General features: G+C 41.8%; 1 protein-coding gene across 3 annotated transcripts in view; it reads left to right on the plus strand.

Annotated features, from left to right (window-relative positions):
* tshz1 (teashirt zinc finger homeobox 1) overlaps nucleotides 1–14,583 on the plus strand; it is a 48,628-nt gene extending 34,045 nt beyond the window's left edge. For all 3 annotated transcript variants that reach the window (XM_046834896.1, XM_046834897.1, XM_046834895.1), the window contains one exon: nucleotides 10,010–14,583. In XM_046834896.1, coding sequence (XP_046690852.1) covers nucleotides 10,010–13,386 — 3,377 coding nt within the window. In that variant the 3' untranslated portion in view covers nucleotides 13,387–14,583. The remainder of the gene's footprint in view (nucleotides 1–10,009) is intronic.
* Nucleotides 14,584–14,828: the final 245 nt, after the last annotated feature.

The raw sequence follows: 14,828 nt of genomic DNA on the forward strand, positions 1-14,828 counted from the left end.
TCAGCGGTTCAACTGGGGAAAAAAGTTCAGGAGAAGATATTAAAGTTAGACAAGAACATCTTCCCAAGAGGTTATAAATCTGGTGTGTAATGGATTCACCTTTTATGCTTAATAGAGCTAGATTGGTAGAGATGTAGACGTGTTTTTTTTGGACCGTAGGGCATCTATCTGTTAGCTTGTCGCCCTTAGGGACCCGACGGACTGATTAATAATACGTGCAGCAGGTAGTGTTGTCACCTCACAGCTCACAGGCTTCTTGTTTTGATCCTGTGCTCAGGTGTAATGCGTTACATGTTCTCTCTCTTGTCCGGATTTTTTCCTTTCCTACATTCAAAAACCGAAACTGTACATAGATGTAAATTTGCTGAAGTCATTAGATGTGTGTGTGTGTGTGTGTGTGTGTGTGTGTGTGTGTGTGTGTGTATGAAACTGGTCTCACTGGTGTCAGGGTATATTCTGGCTTGCTGGGATGTTGCTGAAATAGGCTCCACCATAACAACCCAGATAGAATGGATCTCTTTCTAAAGATGCACAAATCCGAATAGACGCTGCCGCCCTCTGCTGGTTTGGAGGGTAGCAGTTATTTCCAACGTTCACAAATTTACAGTCGTTTTTGTCTCTCCTTGAAATAGACTAGGAATTGCTTTGTTTATCGGTGTTTATCAGATTTATTTGCTCCATTACATTGTTTCAAAATGTAACCTCGTTCATTTTGTGCATTTTCGTGCAATTGAGAATATTTTCAATTGTTGAGCATAAACCACTGCTGTATAAATCACACGTGCGCCCACGTGTCATACAGTTCCTTCAGAAAAGACCCTTAGAGTCAATCTGGGCCTGTATATGATAAAAGGCATTGCCTCACTCATGTAAATTGCTGTTAACAATCTGCTAATTGAACTCCTTCATTATTCATCAGGTCGTTTTGATATCGGCGTTTAGCGCGCTGGCGGGTGTGAGGGCCTCAGTTGCAGTGTGCTCGGGCGAAAGCGGCACGGCACGGAACGGCCAAAGCTTCACGGCAGAGCTCACCTCTCCACGGCGCTTGTTCCCCGCCTATTGTTTGAAGCTAATGCAAAATGCACTGTCTATATGACCCATTTTAGCGGCGCCATTAGCATAATTTGGCTGTCGCATGGCCAGTGAGTTAATGTGCTTGCAAATGACAGGGAGAGTGTGTTATACGACCTTAGGGTTTTTAAAAATTAAATGACAAAGTGGGCCGCACTTTGCATAAGTATGGGCTCGACATTCAGGAGTGCATGTGTGTCTGTGTGTCTGTGTGTGTGTGTGTGTGTGTGTGTGTGTACAGTAACAGTCATGTCTTTCTGCAAGGTGGGCAAGATATTCTGTGCATACTTGAATCCTATTCATTCAGCAGCATAAGTAATAGAGGTCAACCGATTTTACTGATACCAATAGCTAGGTTGGATCATACTTGCAGATAACTGATTAATTAACCAATATTTTTTTAAATGGATACTGGATTAATAATAATAATAATAATAATAATAATAATAATAATAATAAATTATGTAAAATAATACTGAACTTTATTACACAAATAAAACCATAAAAAATAAATAAAACAATAAATAAAACCAGTTCTAAATCATGAAAATGTGCTAAATAAAATAAATATGAATATGTTGATTATATTACAAAAAATAATTGTATAATTTTAAATTATAAATATAATATAGCACTCTCTCTGTGCAGCGTGCAGTCTTACGTGCAAAAACTTGCCTCTAGAGCTCGTACTGTATGATGACAGCGCAACCCGGAAAAACTATCAATATGGATTTTTACAGATAGACAATCAAATATCGGTGGGGAAAACGGCAACACCAATCATTCGTTCGACCTATAGTAAGGAAAGTTCCATATTGCAAAGAAAACTCAATTTGTGGCTATAGCTTGCAAGTGTAAATTTAGTTCAATTGTACCAACTTCCGCATGATTAACGACATTTTTCCACTCTGGAAAAGGAAATAAAAAACTCTTTCACTAATCGTGCTCAGTTGTAAAGCGAAGAGATAAAGAGAAAGCAGAGCGTGAAGCTGAATGGCACACCAGTTGTGCCGGACCCTGGAGTTATCCTGCCATATGGCAGCCTGTTCTGCTCGGGCTAGCCCCTCACGAGCCGCGTCACTTATAGACGAGATGGCGCCGTTCATTTTGAGACACCTCTCCACCGTATCCACAGCAACCCAGATCAGCGCCGGTGGGTAAAGAGAGGTAGGCAGGGTCGCTGTAAAACCGCCTGTCTGCACTTCAAAGCCTCCCTTTGTTTAGTCTGTAATAAAGTTAGATGTGGCTTGCAGTGAAAAAAAGGCGAAAGAAGAAAAAAAACCCGACAAAGACGTTCCTCAGAGCGAAGGATTGTGTGCAAGATGATGAAAAATGTGAAGGCTTTCTCGCTCACCGAGGTTCACATTGGGCCAGGGAAAGGAGGTGGAGGCGTGGGGGACGAATCCGAACCCCCGGAAATCTGTCCATCCCTATAGCGAGCTCGTTACTCCTCCACACAGTTCATTCATCAGTGACCGCGCTCCAAATGGAGGCTGTAATCATTAATCACCATTCACACACTGCACTGCGAGTCGCCCAAAAGTGCTTACAAAAGGGTTTAAATAGGGGCTCAAGTCCTACACACACTCTGGATGGACACATTTCAGGATTCTGTCCGTTCCAGGACCATCCGGACACTCCGGATAGATAAGCGTGACTTGAGTCGTATTAGGAGTAGGGGTGGGAATATTTATGGAAGCTCACGATTCGATTTTGATTTCAAATCCAAAGCAGGGTTCATGGAAAATTCATGATTTTTCCAAGCACTTCCTGCTTCCTGTAATATTAGAGTTTTCATCCATCATTAAAAAGACACCGGCCTTTTATTTTCCATTAAAAGTAAATCAGAACACATTTCACTATTTTATTTATTCGATTTAAAAAAATTACACAATTGATAAAAGAAATAAATACATTTCAGAGTTCACATTTATATGTTTAAATTTGCACATGCTAATGTCAAATGAAAAAAAGTATTTAATTTCAATGACGATCATTTGAGCTTTTTTTTTATGATATATTAATTAGCTTAATAAATATATATATATATATATATATATATATATATATATATATATATATATAGTAATAATAATAAATGAAAAATATGCATCATAAAAGCAACAATATACACAATTAATACATTAAAATGTTTGTCTATTTTTTTTTTTTATAAAAATCTAGTTCATAGATATGCACACAAATTTTTGAATTGTTTTTATCCCCTATAATGAATTTGATGATTGTGTTTACTCCTATGCACACAACAGACCTGTTGATCCAGGGTTAGATCAATTAGAGAGATACTAATTTCTAATAATTCTTTTATTAAAATGTTTTGTGTTTTTTTTTCTCTTTCTTGATACCATTCCATCATAAAATGATTCGAAAAAGTGTGAAAATGTGCGAACAGACGCAATTAATTTGTCTGGTTTGTTTGTGCTGCGTTATCTGTGAGCGTGTTCACTTGTTAATGTTCGACCAAATTTGAAACGGAGATGAAAATTACTTATTTTATTTGTTTTACACCCAACATCCCTTTTTTTTTGTAGATGCTTTGAGGAATCAATTATTTTCCCTCTCCCCAGTCCAGTGAGTGTTTCCTGAAACTTTCCAGAGGCTGTGAGCATTTCTAGAGCAGACGTACAGGATCACTGCAGGCAATGAGCAGACTGGATCAAACGGCATTGCGTTGCCGCTGCAACCTGCGTTCGGAAAAAGGGGGACGAGAGAGAAAGACAGAGAGAGAGAGAGAGAGAGAGAAAGAAAGAGATTGCTGCATTCCCACTGACATGCTGTGCATTACCATAATTGGCTTTTCTACATGATAGGACAGAGGAAATAATAATGTCATTTTATTTACAGCCTTCAGTGCCCCCCCCACCCCATTTCCCCTTCCTCTCTTCGTCTCGCTCTCGCCATCTCTCTCCCCATCTCTCTGTCCGCCACTTCAGCAGGCCGCCTAGGTCAAATGACGTGGTTTGATCAGACCTGTCCAAAGCCATCAGAACTGAGTGGCATGTAATGGAGACCCGGTGACAAACCGCATCGGCCGGCCAAATAAGACTTGCCAGTTTTCCCATTAAAATGTCGGCTAAACAGCGCGGCTCTTCGCCGGCCACTCCAAAACCACTCTGACCGGCTAAATCAGCCGATGGAGGGGCGCCTGAATTGGACATTAGTACTGCAAATGACTGCCGTGATTGCCCCCTTCTCCTGCTAAATAAAATAAATAAATAAGCAAGGGGAGGGGTGGAAAGGTGGAAGATGCCAGTTGCACTAGGAGACACTGGGGCTGAGGCATATTCGCACATCTGCACATCTCATCGCATCCGATTAGCATCAGCCCTGTAGGATTTCTCAGGATTTCGTGCACACAAATTTCAATTATCGGCTTTCGTTCGGACCCCACGCCATTCAACCTGTAGAAGTTTTCGAATAGACTCATTTTTAGATTGTTAGGAAGAAAACCGTGATAAAATTCACAGACATGGTCAAGATGTTGTTTGTTTGTGAATCTTTAGCCGATCAGATATGTTGTTCAACCAGTATTATAACATCTATGTTTAGACCTGTGACTGGTGTTAATACTTATACCTGTACAATACATGACTAGATTTGATTTATTCCTAAATGATCCTGCTGTTTCTCCTTGTTTACGAGACGATTGTGATTCCGTGGCGACGTAGCCATGCCGATTTTTCGCACATTTCTGGGAAATGATGGTTTAAGAATGTCTGAGTGTCATAAATCTGATATCGACTCTCGTAAAGTCGGACAAGACTGAGGAGAAAGAGGCACACGTGCCACGTCTGAAACACCGGCTGCTATTTTACACAGATCAAAATACCTTTTAACTGATCAAACATTAATTTTTTTTCACCTTATCCCTGCAGAATCGCATGTCTGATCCTTAGAACTAGTGTATGAGATTGTGTGTGTGGGTGGTGTGTGTCTGTATACATATGAGATTTTTGAATGAAAGTCTGTAGCATCCAAGGCATAATTCTACATCTCGTCGTTGTTGCTTGTGACAGTGAAATAGCGTGTGCATGTGTGTTTGTATGCGTGTGTGTTGTGTGTGTGCGCTTGTGTGTGGGTGTGTGACCTGCGCATGTCCTGCTCATGTCCCGTCGCTGTGTCACCTGTCCAAACTCTGTGAGGTCTCAGCAGCCGCAGTGACAGCTCCGCTCTGGACACAGATGGCCTCGCTCGCCTTCTGCACCACAAACACACACACACACACACACACACACACACACACACAAGCTGACATATCTCTGATTATTTTAGATATTGCTTTGTATATTTTTACAAACCTTTAATAAAATGTACTATATATATATATATATATATATATATATATATATATATATAGTACATTTTACATGTACTATATTTTATTATGTAAAAGAAATTTGTTCACGTGATCCATTCGAAATTCCCCTTTTGTTTCTGGAAGAAAAGTCACAGAATACCTACAATCACATATTTTTGCAGTTAAATAGAGTAATAATAATAATAATAATAATAATAACAATAACAGTGTTTTATGAAATTTCACATTGTTTATTGCCCCCAGGAAGCCAATCACATGTGCTACCAGCAATGTAGTTAATAGCTCATTAAAACTACATCCTGTCATTTTCGAGTTAATCCACGTAATCCAGAAATGGAACGTTCCTCTCGGTTTCCACGTTCCACTCACTCCTGCTTCACTTTAATTGTATGTATTCTTGAAAACTTCTGGCCCTTTCTCACCCTTGACAGTACAATGTGTTATTTTTGGGGTTTTTAGTTATTTATATATATATATATATATATATATATATATATATATATATATATATATATATATATATATATTTTATTTTTTTTTTGTTGATTGACAAACACAACAAGGCCCCCCTCCTCCCCCACTCCCCCCGTAATCCCTCTTTCTTTGTTCGGCGTGACGCCTAAAAGCAGAGGCTCAATGAAAGATGTCAGCAATCAAATTTCTGATTGGGTTATTAAGTGCGAGCGGCGTTGCGATCGTCTGGCGGCTCCTTGACGCAGATGGAGGGGAGGAAGAAAAAATTGCCAAGTCGGGCCTTGAAGACTTGATGTGCGGACAGTGACACGCCGGCACGCGTTGCCTGTCACACGCCACGTGGCATCAAAGGCTGAAGAGACATGTTCGTTTTTAGTGTCAGCTTCTGCCCATCTTCCTGCGAATGGCTTTTCTCTCTCTCTCTCTCTCTCTCTCTCTCTCTCTCTCTCTCTCTCTCTCTCTGTCCCTCTCTCTCTCGCTGTAATTATAGTGAAAAAGAAAGTTCTCTTTTCTTGTTGTTTTAATGTGATAAGCTGTCGTAAGTGCTGCATTGACTTGAGGGAATTAGCCGGGGCTGCGCTCCTTCTCCGGGCGAATATTCCTTTCGCTGCAATTTCCGATAACTGAGTTATTTGACAGTTTGTAATGTTTATTTCAATGAGTGCTGTTGCTTTACACCGCCTGCTTGATTTCTCAGCGGGCTCTGATGGATTGATATCAGTGAAAAGTTTAAAGCCGGGCTACGGATCGGCCTTCGGCATGCGCGTGTCACGCCCATTAAGTGCTTTGGTGAAGAATTAGTTGCTATAATATTAATATATAGCATGCACGTGCTAGACGTTGGTTCATTAATAAACGTGTAAAAAAAACGTTTATACGGGTGTCAGTAAGTAGGATTGCAGCTGCTCCAACATCTCTCTGTTTCTCTCTCTCAAATTCTCATATGCAGCCATAAATGGCAGCTAACAAACATCAGGTATCACGTCCGGTCTGATTACAGTACGCTCAGTAGCACGCTGTTTGAAGCTGACAGCACATCTGCTTGAGCGCCTCAGACGGATCCTGGCATCTAGGACAGATAGCTGCTGGTTGCTCGCTGAGATAAAGGAGCAACTCTCAACTCTCAACACTGTCTGTCTCATTCTCTTCTCTTCACTATCTCCGTATCGGTGTCTCTGCAATCTCTCTCTCTCATCCTCTTTCTCTCTCTCTCTCTCTCTCTCTCTCTCTCTCTCTCTCTCTCTCTCTCTCTGTCCCTCTCTCTCGCTGTAATTATAGTGAAAAGAAAGTTCTCTTTTCTTGTTGTTTTAATGTGATAAGCTGTCGTAAGTGCTGCATTGACTTGAGGGAATTAGCCGGGCTGCGCTCCTTCTCCGGCGAATATTCCTTTCGCTGCAATTTCCGATAACTGAGTTATTTGACAGTTTGTAATGTTTATTTCAATGAGTGCTGTTGCTTTACACCGCCTGCTTGATTTCTCAGCGGGCTCTGATGGATTGATATCAGTGAAAAGTTTAAAGCCGGCTACGGATCGGCCTTCGGCATGCGCGTGTCACGCCCATTAAGTGCTTTGGTGAAGAATTAGTTGCTATAATATTAATATATAGCATGCACGTGCTAGACGTTGGTTCATTAATAAACGTGTAAAAAAAACGTTTATACGGGTGTCAGTAAGTAGGATTGCAGCTGCTCCAACATCTCTCTGTTTCTCTCTCTCAAATTCTCATATGCAGCCATAAATGGCAGCTAACAAACATCAGGTATCACGTCCGGTCTGATTACAGTACGCTCAGTAGCACGCTGTTTGAAGCTGACAGCACATCTGCTTGGAGCGCCTCAGACGGATCCTGGCATCTAGGACAGATAGCTGCTGGTTGCTCGCTGAGATAAAGGAGCAACTCTCAACTCTCAACACTGTCTGTCTCATTCTCTTCTCTTCACTATCTCCGTATCGGTGTCTCTGCAATCTCTCTCTCTCTCATCCTCTTTCTCTCTCTCCTTCTCTGTCTCCTCCTCTCCGCTTCTTTTCCTCCTCTGTCTCTTCCGATTGCCTTCAAACCTGTACAGGCTGCTTTTAGAGATTTAGCTGGGTTGTGTTGTGTTGTGTTCAAAATGGCTGATAAGAACAAACCCCCTCAGACACACTTCCTGCATTTTTTTTTTCAAGGAGCTGGACACATTCCGAACACACACACACACAGAGGTGCTTTGATGTGTTTTTCGCTGCTCATTCTGTTTATCTCCTGATGCAGATCGAAGCCAGCTGATGAAACAGGAATTTAATCCGACCGCTTCTCGTTACGAACTCGGCCTCATGCTCCTTTATTCACTTTTCATTACGCAGATTTAACAACTAATTCACCTCTCTAGCTCCTTCCCGGTCTCTCGTTTCCTCTTTTTCTTACTCTTTCTCTATTTCTTGGGCTGCTGAGAGTCTGCATGCTATTTTTCAGTTTTTCTGTCACAGCTCAAGTTGCATACGATACGTGGATAAATCTTTTTTTGTGTGTGTGTGAACATGAAACCTTACGTTTGAGACGGTTGGCGTATTTTTCCGCTCCAAACGTCTTCATTTAGATGGACTTTATTTCGTTGCATAATTTAGTCATAAGCGTACGTGACATTTATTTTCATTGCAGACTTAATAAGGGTCGGTAATGTTCGTTTACCCTTAAACAATTAAACAGTTTGTTTAAATAGCGGGGTTTGTTTTGTGCTTCAGTACATATCCGTTTAACATTCACGAAGTGGTAATGAATGGATATCAGGGACTAATTAAAAGAGCCTACAACAAGTTTTACAAATCTCCCGGCTAATTGATGACTAACTGCGGTCGTATTTAAGCTCAACGCTATATTAGATCATAGCACAAAAAATTTTAAAAAAGTATCCCGAGTGAACTTTAATTGTTAGGCAATAAAATGAATCACACTTCAGACCTAGTTGTACTAAGGGCATCATAACAACCACTCAAGTGATTTGCAGCATTGCAGCATTAGAAGGTAGTCCGTCCGGACGCGAAATGATCTCGGCCACAATCGAGAGTGGAAGCCAGACCAGGGTTTCCATCATTCCCCCTACTCTGGCTGTCTCTTTTTTCCTCTCACATTCTCAGACATGCACATACACCGAGACTGCACACACAGTGGACTCCCAGAGATTTAGTACAACATGGACCGTGACAACAAGACATGTCATTTCCACTCGTACTTCGGCACGACACACTGCAAGAACTTCTACTACTGCTGCCAACTACACTGTGTGCAGCACCGCATCTTTGGCAATAACTCAGATGCAGTCTCCTGCCCAGAAAAGCCTGACTTGAGTGGCACAGTGGTGGGGGAAACCGGATCAAAGTCACTCACAGTCTGTGCCCTCTAACTATGAGGGAGAGAGTCTGCGAGAGAAATCATACTCTCTTTTTTTTTCTTTTTCTCGGTAGTATGACTTGCCTGGTAAATGGGGCAGCTATTGAGACGTTGCTGTTAATTTAAGATGTCGCCGGCCTCCTTGAAATTCGACTGTAAATGCAATGAGTAACTATTGAATAGTTAAGTCGTACAACATTATCTGTCTAGACGGTCTGTAGTATCGGAATAAAAACACTGGTTAGTCACATGATAAAAGCTCAGTATAAATGGATTTTGCTTTCTAATTTTCAGCTAGATACACCATGAAGCTTTTTTTTTCCCCCAAACACCTGTCTGATCTCATTTTTTTTATAATGTTCTTTTTTGCTGTTGTCCCTGGTTTTCATCCTCAAGGGGACTTATTTTTCTTGCTCATCCATGCTCTTCTTCACCCTTGCTGAGCTGTAATATTCGATAGCTTTGTTAGTCTCAGCAGTGAAGGGTACTATCTATCATAGTCATGATATGGATGTTTGCCACTTTATAATTGCAAACCTGTGTCCTCTGCCAGGACTATTGACAAGAAATCTCTTTAGGATCATTATGTAGGCCTGTGAGCGCACATGCGGGAGAATTTTATACATCAAACAATGCCTTAGAAACCTCAAAATAGCTTTTAACAACTAAATCCATTCGGAAAGTTGAGTTTTCTCCTCTTTTTAAACCTTCTGCCTCATCATCATTTTTTTCTCTTGTTTTTTTTTCTGCTTTACAGCCTATGTGCCTGAGGACGAGCTGAAGGCAGCCAAGATCGATGAGGAGCACCTGCAGGATGATGGGCTCTCTTTAGATGGCCAGGACACAGAGTACCTGTGCAACGAGGAGGAGGATCCACGTGAGCAGCTGAGCTACCAGAACTCCCCTCTCAGCAATGGCACTAACCCTGACGCCGGGTACGGCTCACCACTTAGTGACACCAGCGATCACCTGGCTGACTTTAAAAGCACCTCTTCCAAAGAGGGCCAGGAGAAGGATGAGACTGAGGACATGGAGATGGAGCCTGGTCTTTCTGTGCAAGACAGCTTGGCAAAGATGAAAGCCGCCTATGCAAACTTGATCTCGAATGCCTCGTGGTCCAGCATCACAAGAGACATCATAAAAAGCAAACAAGTTAACATTAGCAACAACAGTACCACCAGTAACCACAAGGGGAGCAATAGCATTATGAATAGTCATGCAACTAACATCAACAGCAGTGGGAGCAGTAGCGTTAGCACAGCTAGCATTAGTGCTACAACAAGCACCACCCCGAGCAACACTTCCACCAATGCCATCACTTTAACAAGTAATAGCAATGGGAATGTGAGTGGTACCAGTAGTGGAAGTGTCTCTTATGACTGGCATCAGGCTGCACTTGCTAAAACATTACAGCATACACCGTACCACCTTCTGCCAGAACCCAGTCTCTTCAGCACAGTGCAACTGTACCGGCAAAACAATAAGCTGTATGGGCCGGTGTTTACTGGTGCCAGCAAATTTCGATGCAAGGACTGCAGTGCAGCTTATGACACACTTGTAGGCCTCACAGTGCACATGAATGAAACGGGCCATTACCGTGATGACAATAAAGATCAGGAGGATGACATGGGCAAGAAATGGTCGAAGCCAAGGAAGCGTTCCTTGATGGAGATGGAGGGCAAAGAGGATGCTCAGAAAGTCTTAAAGTGCATGTACTGCGGACACTCGTTTGAATCTCTACAAGACCTAAGTGTTCACATGATCAAAACAAAACACTACCAGAAAGTGCCTCTAAAAGAACCAATGCCAGCTCTGGCCTCAAAGCTGGTGCCCTCTACCAAAAAACGAGCCTTTCATGAACTAGTGTCTCCCTGCTCACCCGAGTCGATCACTAGCACAACAGGTGTTCCACTAACAGAGTCCACACCTACCAAAGACCAGAAGGTTGCTAATCCCTATGTCACTGCTAACAATCGTTATGGCTATCAGAATGGTGCGAGTTACACCTGGCAGTTTGAAGCCAGAAAAGCCCAAATACTAAAGTGCATGGAATGTGGAAGTTCCCATGATACCTTGCAGCAGCTCACAGCTCATATGATGGTAACAGGACATTTTCTCAAAGTCACCAACTCTGCTTCGAAAAAGGGGAAACAGTTAGTGTTTGACCCAGTCGTGGAAGAGAAAATTCAGTCCATTCCCCTTCCACCCACCACCACACGTCTACCAGTTCCAACTATCAAGTCACAAATAGATTCTCCATTACAGAGCTCTACAAATGAAGAGAGGAAGGATTCACATGAGGAGAAAAAAGAGGTGACTGAAACAGAAAGGAAAATAAAAGAAGAAAAAGAGGACCCCTCAGACAAGCCAGAGAACTCTGCTAAACCTGGCCAGTACAAATATCTCAGAGAAGAGGATTTGGAAGAGACGCCAAAAGAGGGTCTTGATATTCTGAAGTCTCTAGAAAATACAGTTTCTAGTGCAATCAGCAAGGCTCAGACAGGTACTCCTACATGGGGTGGTTATCCAAGCATCCATGCTGCCTACCAGCTCCAGGGGTCAATAAAGTCTCTTGCTGCTGTCCAGAGTGTCAAAATGCAACCCACCTTCAGTGCTAGTAGCTTGAAGTCTCTGTCAACAGAAACCAGTGCCCTCATCCATTCTCCAGGGAGCCCGTCCCCACCTCCAAACCATAAGAGCAATGTATTAGCCATGGAAGAGTTGGTGGAGAAGGTCACAGGGAAAATTGTGACTAAAAAGGAGAAGGAGGAGAAGCCAAACGAACGCATTCCAAAGCATGTCTCTACGCCATCCCCATCGCCTGGATTCAAGGAGAAAAAAGACTTCGCTCAGCCAACTGATCTTAGCAAGCCGACAAAGAATGGTATCACAGAGGAGACCGAGTCAGTCAGTAAAGAAGGGGAACAGATCGAAAGTCATGCTGAAACCCCAGACAAGAACGGAATAGACAACCTCAAAACGCATGTCAGCAACGGGTGCAGTAGCTTGGGAATAATTACTGACCACTCACCAGAACAGCCTTTAGTGAACCATCTCAGTGCACTGCAGTCCATTATGAACACTCACTTGGGCAAGGCATCCAAAACTGTTAGCCCATTATTAGACCCGTTAGCAATGCTGTACAAAATCAGCAACAACATGGTCGAGAAACCTTTCTACAGCCCAACTCAGGTTAAGCAAGTCGAATCCATCAACAGATATTTTGACAATGAAGACCAGCCGATCGACTTGACAAAATCCAAGAACAGCAACGGGCGTCCAAACAACAGCTCCTCCACGGTCATAAGCAACAGTAGCAACAGCAGCATTCCGAACACTAACCGACCCATTCTTTCAAACATATCTGAATCGCTGTCTTCCCCTCTGAGGGAAAATGCCTTGATGGACATCTCAGACATGGTGAAAAACCTCACGGGCCGCCTGACACCAAAGTCATCGACACCCTCTTCAATCTCGGAGAAGTCAGAAGCAGACGGCAGTGCTTTTGAGGATGCCCTCGAGGACTTTACCCATGTCCAAAAGAGGAAAGGGAGGCAGTCGAACTGGAACCCGCAACACCTGCTGATCCTGCAAGCTCAGTTTGCATCCAGCCTTCGTGAAACTCCAGAGGGGAAGTTCGTCATCACCGACCTGGGTCCTCAGGAGCGTGTACATATCTGTAAATTCACAGGCCTATCAATGACCACAATCTCTCACTGGCTTGCCAACGTGAAGTACCAGCTCAGGCGGACAGGTGGAACCAAGTTTCTAAAGAACATTGACTCTGGCCAGCCTCTGTTCTTATGCAGCGACTGCGCCTCTCAGTTCAGAACTCCCTCTACGTACATTAGCCACTTAGAATCCCATTTAGGCTTCAGTTTAAAGGACCTGTCGAAGTTGTCTATAGACCTTATGCGAGAGCAGCAATCGGTCACAAAAATGATAACGGACAAGACTTTCGGTTCCCTCGGCTTGAACGAGGACGACTCAAATTCCATCTATCAGTGCAAACTGTGCAATAGGACCTTTGTCAGCAAACATGCAGTTAAGCTGCACCTTAGCAAAACGCATGGAAAGTCTCCAGAGGACCACTTGATCTTCGTGTCTGAGCTTGAAAAGCTTGATAAAATGTAGAGGAGCAGGCCAGTGGCAGTGACGTGACTGACTTGAGAATCATTGCACTACATCATTGTTCTGCACTGCATCCGAACTGAGCCTTCAGTCGAAACTGATTCGAACTTTGATTTGTTGTGCAACTGCCTGACTGGACCATGATCTTGCTCTCCTTTTTCAGTTTTCTTTTTCACTTCAGTTGATTTCTATACCTTACATTGTATTGTATTTATATATGTGTTAATTATGTGCATGTTTTTTTTTTTTTTTTTTTTTTTCTAGTGAGTCCAGACTTGAGCAAATTTTCCACTGTTTGTACTTTGTGGAATTGAGAATGAGACCAGCATGGTATCCATGGGCATGGTCAAATCAACACGCAAAGAGTGCCATGTGAATTTCGTCCAATCTATTTCGTTCTGTATTCTTCGAATAACTGACAATTTCAGCAAAGCAAACCTGCAGAAACTATAAAGAATATATAGAGAGTATAGATTTTATTATTTTGATCTTAAATTCCCAAAATTTGACTTTATTACAACAATACCTACATTTCATTATAAAAATTTAAAAAATATACAAATGGCAGCATTGTATCTTTAACCTCAACAGATGATGACTGACTGCTTCAGATTATTCAGTTTGTGTTTTAAATGATTTAGTTAAAAAAAATAATTTGTTTTTTCGTTTTTGTTTTTTTTAACTGTAGCAATTTGGAAACGTATGCTTTGGTACCAATTTTTCTCTTTCTATAGGTTTGCTTCGATTTCAACTTGTAAAGACTTAATCAAATCCTTATATACAGTACATATATATTTAAATGATCTGCAACAATGTACATGTAATTCTTTTTTTTTCCATCATCATATCTTGCCAGTTGCCACAGCTTTGTTTGTATGGTGTGCATTCTTTTATATTGTCATTTTATATATAGTAAAATGAAAAAGGAAATAATATGTAAATAGATATATATGCAGACGATATGTGAACAGTAGCGCTGACGTTCATCTTTTTTGGTCCTCCAGTGTGGTTAATATTAATTGGTTTGACGGAACGCATCTTGCGATGCACATGATGCCTGAGTGAAAATGAGCAATGCACAACAGGAAAGCCAGTGCATTTTAATGTTTTTAAATCATACCATTGTGAAATGTCTCATCAACTCATAAAAAAATATTGTTTTCGTCTCTCAATTGTAAAATAAATCCTGACATTTCTTGACTAAGTCTCCATTTTCTAATTGATGTGATAATGTGGTTGTGTGATGCCTTTTACAGCAAGCAAGAGCTTTTAAAATGTACAATGTACAAAAGCTACATTGAAAGAAAGAAAGATGATGTTAGGAAGCTGGGGTCAGCCATGATACAGCACCCCTGGAGCACACAGGGCCTTTCTGAGGCGCCCAAGACTAACAGTTTGGCGTGAACCCTCAGCATATATATATATATATATATATATATATATAT

The sequence above is a fragment of the Silurus meridionalis genome, chromosome 22 (assembly GCF_014805685.1).
Source record: "Silurus meridionalis isolate SWU-2019-XX chromosome 22, ASM1480568v1, whole genome shotgun sequence".
In the NCBI taxonomy this organism is placed as follows: Eukaryota; Metazoa; Chordata; class Actinopteri; order Siluriformes; family Siluridae; genus Silurus; species Silurus meridionalis.